This window comes from Nelumbo lutea, chromosome 5 (assembly GCF_056320005.1).
Source record: "Nelumbo lutea isolate HS-2025 chromosome 5, American lotus-T2T, whole genome shotgun sequence".
In the NCBI taxonomy this organism is placed as follows: domain Eukaryota; kingdom Viridiplantae; phylum Streptophyta; class Magnoliopsida; order Proteales; family Nelumbonaceae; genus Nelumbo; species Nelumbo lutea.
This window is the reverse complement of record NC_142688.1, coordinates 75,039,494-75,047,249: the sequence shown is the minus strand read 5'-3', so window position 1 is coordinate 75,047,249 and position 7,756 is coordinate 75,039,494. Positions and strand designations below refer to the sequence as shown.

The window sequence follows — 7,756 nt, the reverse complement described above, 5'->3', positions numbered from 1 at the left end:
TCAACCCTAACCCAACCTGAACTAAGGTCGGGTTGAAGAATTTCAACCCTAACCCTAACCCGATCATCATCCCGGCCCAACCCAATCCGACTTTTTCGGGTTGGGTTCGGGCCAACCCGACCCAAGTTGCAGCCCTATTAAAAACCACTTAATGTATGGTCCCATGTCTTAAAAGAAGTATTTTGTTGAAAGAAGTACTTTTTAAAAGTGAAATCAAACTGGGTCTTCATATCATAAGAAGAGGCAGTCATCCCAAAAATGTCAAAGAATAATTCAACTATATAAATTCTTCATTAAAGAATGTCATAGAACATGTATTACCTTGGTGTCCTAAAGGTAGGATTACCAATCTTGAAGTTGATGACACCAATTCAATGCATAAGCAAATATTATTGTATGTTATACAACAATTTAATAGAGTATCATGTAAGATAAATATTGGGAAGGTTTCTTGGTGTTGGAAATGCCAATTGAAGATAAAGGAGGAACATTCCATATAATGCTTCTCAAACAACAGTTAATGTTGGATAATAGTTAATGCACAAGTGGTAAATGTACATATAAATGTGCCAATTGGTCCTACACATGACATTTCATAGGTTTATTTTCCATTTCGATATTTAACACTAGTTTATTGTGCTATATGCACTTATTAAACAATCTTTTGGTATTCCTATACTTTTGAAAAGATCTGTGAGAAAAATTGCAACCAAACATTTTTTTTGGTCTTTAAAATTCTATTCATCAAAACTCATCATTCTTTTGAGGTTTTTTTCTTGTAAAAGATCTTCTTAAAAAGACTTACCAAATGCCTCCAATACTAAATGTAAAGTGTAAACAAGAGAATTATAAATTCAAATCCACCAAGAAATTACGGTGCAAATGAGAATTGGAATGCATGAAAAATCTATAATACTAAAAAGACATGATATCGGAAAAGCTTGATTAATCAAACCGCCCCGTGAATTATGATTAATACCAATAAATTGGTTGTAAGCAGTTGGATTGGTAAATGGTAAGGTCTCCTACTGGTTGTAGTGGATACTTGCGATCAAATCCCACCTGTGCATGGGTTGGTCGTTGGGGAATGAGCTACCCTAGTTGTGCATGTCACTATTTTCAAAATCGGACCGGACCGGATTGTCGGACTGAAAAAATCGGGAACCAGTCACATGACCGGTTTCGTTTTCCTCCAAAACTGCTTTTTCCCTCAAAACCGTTGATTTTGGTCAGTAAACTGCTGAACCGGCCGGTTAACCGATTGAACCGTTCGAACGGTTTTAATCATTTTCCAATTTTTTAATTTTTTTATTTTTTGTCAAATTGAGCCAACTGTTCTAACCGATAACTGAACCCCTGACCGATTCGATCACCAATTCGTTTTTAAAAACCATGGTGTGTGTAGCCCTTAGAGCGAAAAAAAGGGCTGTAAATTATTTTCGATAACATGTATTTCAGATATATAATAGTCAAAACCATGTGTGCAATGAATTGGGGTGTCTCCTCCCACAAAACGCATGCCATGCCAGCACTCTACCAACATAATCTGACATCATGAGAGCAGGACCCACTATATATTAGATATGTGGTGTCCGATCATATGTTGGTAGTAGTTGAATCGCATTTTGTTGGCACGAGAACCGGACTCGAGTGCAACAAGCAGAACTCAAACTAATCGTTATCTTATTCACTTTGTGCTCAGCACTAACATACGTGAAGTAGTTGTTTGTAGACTTGTGGTGGCTTCAAATGGGAATTATTCCACACACGAAAGCATGAAAATAACAGTTAGGCACTTCGGTCAGCAAATTCCATGCTTCTTTGCCAAATTTCCACATATTGATCCAAGTGTGCGACGCAGTGCGGGGATTTTCTTTTCAATACAAACGTTAAATGATCTAGTCAATGTTCTAGATTACTAAACTGTTTTTTTTTTTTTTTTTTTTTTTTTTTTTTTTTTTTTAATTTTAAGATAGAGTAATGCAATGGAAAGCGTGAGTCATGCCGTGTTTGGTTGCAAAGGAAATGGAAGAAAGGGAATAAAGATATTCTAAAAGAAATTGACGTATTTGCCTTGTATATTTATGACTTATGAGGTAGGGGTGGAAAATGGGTGGATTGGATTGGGTGTTGGGTTGAATATTAATTCATCATATTGACCCTTTAAACCATTTGCCACCCATATTTATTGATGTTAGTGGGTCACTCCGATTCACCCTGACCAACTTTTATGATCTAACCTGATCCAAATTGTGACTTTTTTTTTTTTTTTTTCTCTATCTCAAATGCATTAAACATAGAAATATCAACAAAAAAACATAGAATGATAAAAAGTGCAAGACATAAATTTAAAAATATAAAATATCAAAAATAGAAGTTAAAAAAAAACTGAAGAAATTATAAAAAATTATATAAAAAACATAAAAATTACAAATAAATAACAAAAAATAGGGGAAAATGTATAAATTGTTAAAAAATAACACAAACTATGAAACATTGCAAATTATAAAAAAATGAAAAAAACAAAGAAAATGCAAAAATTATAGGAAAAACAAAAAAGTGGAAAAATATAAAAACTGCAGGACAAAACAACAAAAATTATGTTAAAGCACAAAAATGCAAATAAATAACAAAAGCACAAGAAAACCAAGTGTAAAAAATGTGGGAAATTACAAAATTTGATTTTTTTTTGAAAATACTAGAAAAATAAAACGAAAAAATGTAGGGAAATTTTTTCATAGAAGTTTCTATCAATTTTTTTAATTAATGAGAAATTTGATAAAAAATGTAAGAAATTTTAAGAAAATATATCTGAAACAAAAAAAAGGAAAGGCTTTTTGATAGAAGTTTCTATCATTTTTTTAAATTAAAAGGAAATTAAAAAAAAAGTGTAGGAAAATGTAAGAAGTGGAAGACGAAGAAAATGTAAAAAGTGTAGGAAATTTTCCAAAAAGTTTTTTTGATTCTTGAGTTTCATGAAAGAAATGGAATAAACTTAATCTTGAAATCTAAAATTCCAAACAAGCGGTGTATTTGTGTTTGCAACATAGATCTATCTTCAAAGGGGAAGACGATGAACACAAATCTGGGTTTGAACCAGAACTAGTACGGTCTCTTCCATTACAAGCGGTGGATCGGTGTTTGCAAACCCAAATTTGTTTTCTCCCTATCTTCAATAGAGGAAAATGATGAACATAGATCTGGGTTTGAACCAGATCTAGTGTGAAATCTGATCTTGAACCATATCATTAATCACTGTAATAATGGGAAACCTTCGACCTTGTTCTACCATGGAGGAAAGAGCAAAGAGAGAGATCTGCTATGTGAACCCAACCTTTGGAAGAAGATGAAGAAGGGAGAAAGTGAATAATCATCGGTGGTTTTGATCACTAGCTACTAGACCCATTCATGGGCCGGGTAGCCTGATGGCCCGGCCCGCATCCCGATCGGGCTTAGTCATGTAATTAGGCCCGCGGGCCTGACCTCGGGCCTAACACAGTAAGCCCGACTGTGTTACGGGCCGGGCTCGGGATTTGTCAAAAAGCCCAGCCCAGCCCGGCCCGACTCAGCATTATATATTTTATAAAATACATAATATGTATTTTATATATTATATAAAATATATAAATAATATAATGTTTATTAAAATATATATATTTATAATTTAATATATACATTTTTTATTTTTTTCTTTATAATTTCTCTCTCACTCTCTCTCTCTCTCTCTATTCAGCCACTTCAGCAGTAGTAACAATATGGACTAAATTTTGGGCTCGGGCCCAAGTTGTAGGCCCAATGGTCGTACCGGGCTCGGGCTCGTGCCTTAGAAAAATCTATTAATACAGAGTGAAAGTCCAGCCCGGCCCATGAACAGGTCTACTAGCTATTGAGAATAGCCGTAGTAAAAACCATAATTTTGAAGTTCGAACGGCAAAAGGCCTCCCCTCGACCTGGTGATTGGCGGAACAAATACTAGAGTACAAGAAAAAGAGGAAAGGATTTAGGACTTTTCATTTCTTGTAAACTATTGGATGGTTGATAAAGAGAATTAGATGACACTCAAAGGGAATTTATATCTTTTCAAGTGCCACTTAATGACTAGTTAACAACATGTACTAGACTAACACGTTTTGAAAGTTCGGGTACTCAATTGTTGCATTTTTTTTAAAGTTCAGGGACCAAAGTGACATTAGGCCCAAAGTACAGGGTACTAGTTAATTGAGAATTTTTCCTAATAAAAAGAACAATTTTACATTCATCATATTTTTCCAATATCATTGTTTTTTCACTCTACCCTTGTAAATTTTTTCTTTCCTAGACTAATGTGTCAATTGGTAAGTCTTTTTTGAAAGATCTTCTAATAGACTTGATAGCCAAAAGATGATGTGAGCTTTTGCATTAAGACCTTAGTAGCATAAAGACTATATGGTTAAGGTGTGCTTTCTGTGTGAAAACACAATGAAAGAAGTTGAAAATCTCCATTTGAAACTTCTCAAAAATATCCCAAAACAGGATTCATGCATCTTTTCAAGGCACCATCCTTTGACGGCTAGATGTTTTTCCAACCAAACGGGAAAAGACCAACACATGGGCTGTCGAGCTTCTAAACAGCCGGCAGCCCACGCGAAAAGATGTGTCAAACGAGGCCTTAAGGTCTCGGTGAGAATTTTATTGACTAACCAAAGTTCCAATGCAAGTCAAATTACGGTAACAACTGTTGCTCACCGCTGACTGACCGGTCTATTAAGTTTTAATTTCTCTTTCCCAGGGGCTTCCTAATAGAAAATAGGTGTGTCATGTGTGGATCCCATTGGGATACTTGTTCAGGGATTCTAGCAAATAATGACAACATGAAAAAAAAGAACATTTTTGTAATATAATTTCCAAAATAGGATAATTTTTTAGGAGAAGTACCGATCAGCCCAGCTCAGAATTTACCAGCCACAAAGTACATGGGGAATGCATCCTGACTGTGAATTGATGCCAAATTCACGGGCAGGATGTGGTTTATAGGGAGGGAGAGGGCTACTCATAGGGGATGGCTGGACTTCAGAATTCTGCATCGTGTGTATTCGTACTTTTCCCTAATTTTTTTGAAAAAATATGAAAAAAGGGCATGAGATATACTATTCGCCTCCTTCCTCCTTCCGAAGCACTGAAAAATGGTGGCAAACCTCCCCCACCTCCAATCTCTCTCTCTTTCTCCCTCCTCCTCTTCCTTCTTCTTTTTCTTCCTATCCGCATTGTTTTCAGAACTTCCCTACCTCTTCTGTTCTCAGTCACAAAAGCTTATATAATGCCAAGTGGAAAAAAAAATAAAAGACTGACAACTTTGCTCTGCTGTGAATGATGAGAAATCACCATTCTGCTTTACTCTGAGTTTGGAAATACTCAGAAGTAGAGAGGAAGAAGAAGAAGGGAGAGAGAGAGACTGGAGGTAGGGGAGATTTGTTGCGATTGTGCGGTGCTTCGGGAGGAGGAAGGAGGTGAACAGATTGGAAATTTTTTGATATTTCAAAAAAATTATTAAAATGGTTATTTTTATAGATATTAGGGGCGAAAAGTTGCCCGCCTTATTGGCTAGAATCCCTTCTTTTAATCCATTTGTGATAACCCAGCTTTTTAAGTGTTATAAATTGAGTGTGAGTGAATGAGTACCATACATACCCATCACAATCTTTTTAGATTTGTATAGACTTTATGAACAACCAAGAGATTGCATTTAACCCAAGTGAAATGATCCCATATTCATGTATCCATATGCCTACACCTCTATAACCAATAGTTAATTGTTGATTAATTAAAAATAAATAATATTAATTATTAATTTCATTAATAATTAATTATTATTATTATTATTATCTTAGTTATTTTATATTCATTTAATTAATTGGTAATTAGTTTCTTAAAATTCAAACATGTTTCCTCATATCTTTGGTTAAAATAGTGAATTGTTATTTTTTCAAAAGTTAGCACTCAGATTTGAGAACTACATTTTCTACATTCAGATTTAAGAGCAAATAAAAGTGCACCAATTCCAATACATCTCTAAAATTAATTATTACAATTTTAGAGGCATTAAGATATGAAGTGATTTCAGCACAAACTAATAGATTCTCATCTTTTTTAGCTAACCGTATTAACAGTATAATTATAAATTATAGGAATATTACAAAACCTTACATCCTTAAAGTTTTGTAAAATTCCTTTAATATTCTAATCTAAAATAAGATCATTTTTTTGAGCTAACCGTATTAACAGTATAATTATAAAAATAGGAATATAACAAAACCTTACATCCTTAAAATTTTGTATAATTCCTTTAATCTAATCTATCATCATTACCCCGAGAGATGCCTTATCATTGCAAGTCAAAATTGAATTCAAGGAATCTGAAAACACAATCACAATTTCTTAAGTCCGAGTCCGGCCCAAAAAATAAGAAAGCCCGACTTCTTTGGCCCGAATCCAATCCGAGGATTGAAAATCCAAATCTAATACGTGTAAAATTCCAAATTGGATCGACTCGGACTCGCATTAAACCGTTTTTCTCCTTTTCTCTCTCTCTCTCTTTTTTTTTTTTAATGAGTAGATAAACTCTTTCAGACGAGCTCAGCTAGAAAAAAGTTAACGTAGGACATTCAATTGCCGCCTGTGCATGACTTAGTCTTCTTCTTGTGTCAATCTTTGAAATTCTTCCTCTTCTACGTCATCCAACATGATAATTCACCCTCTCTTTTGGCCTATAAATGCCCCCATATCTGCCAATCTTTTCTGATCATCAAGCATTCTAATTAAGTAATAGTGCATGCAGATCATGGCGTTCTGCTTCTGCAACCCTAAATCGGCTCTCTTCTTCCTCATCATAGGCCTAGCTGCAGGGCTCCATGTCTCCCTAGCTCAAGACAGCCCACAAGACTACATCAACGCTCACAACGCAGCTCGTGCGGAGGTGGGTGTTGGGTCTATGACATGGGATGACAAGGTAGCTGCTTACGCCCAACAATATGCCAATCAGAGGATCGGCGACTGTGCCATGGTGCACTCCGGCGGACCCTACGGAGAGAACCTCGCCGCTGCAATGCCTTCCTTGTCGGGAACCGATGCCGTGAAGATGTGGGTAGACGAAAAGCAGTACTACGACTACAACTCCAACTCATGTAGTGGGGGTGAATGCCTCCACTATACTCAGGTGGTGTGGAGAGACTCAGTTCGCCTTGGGTGCGCCAAAGTTCATTGCAACAACGGTTGGGACTTCGTCACATGCAACTATGATCCTCCTGGCAACTATGTAGGACAACGACCTTACTAGCTAGAGTTACGTTCTTCAATGGGGGTGTCCATCAGTCTATCTGCTGCTAATAAATCGTCTGGCTTTGATTACCTATGATCCATGCAATAACTTTATAATTTGCAATAAACATTTCTGGTTTGATATTTGTATCCATTTGTCTGTGTCCTTGATTTACACTCTTACCTGATGCAAAATTTGAACTTTAAATTTTGTCAAATATGCATCCTATTTACTGCTTAATTATTAAGGAAAGGGAAGAATGTAAATACAAGGTTTAGAAATACATAAAAGATTTTGCAATAAATCTATTTGTATTTTCACTCTTCCCAAAATAAACTTACAAATTTTACAACTTAGAAAATATCAACCTATTCAAGGACTTCACCTAAAGGCTTAAGCTTTTAGGTTAAATGGTTCTTTGAGATGGTATTAAAGCCATTTCACCAAGTGGTCTAGTGTTCA

General features: G+C 35.5%; 1 protein-coding gene across 1 annotated transcript; it reads left to right on the top strand.

Moving 5' to 3' along the window:
* The first annotated feature begins 6,663 nt into the window (after window positions 1-6,663).
* LOC148852948 (basic form of pathogenesis-related protein 1-like) lies at window positions 6,664-7,447 on the top strand. The gene has a single exon (XM_088943076.1). It carries the CDS (start codon window positions 6,809-6,811, stop codon window positions 7,310-7,312), a length of 504 nt encoding a protein of 167 aa, XP_088799202.1. The 5' UTR covers window positions 6,664-6,808; the 3' UTR covers window positions 7,313-7,447.
* The last annotated feature ends 309 nt before the right edge of the window (window positions 7,448-7,756 follow it).

Bases quoted from the DNA above. Each gene is read 5' to 3' on its own strand.
- LOC148852948 (XM_088943076.1), top strand. From the start codon at position 6,809: ATGCAGATCATGGCGTTCTGCTTCTGCAACCCTAAATCGGCTCTCTTC.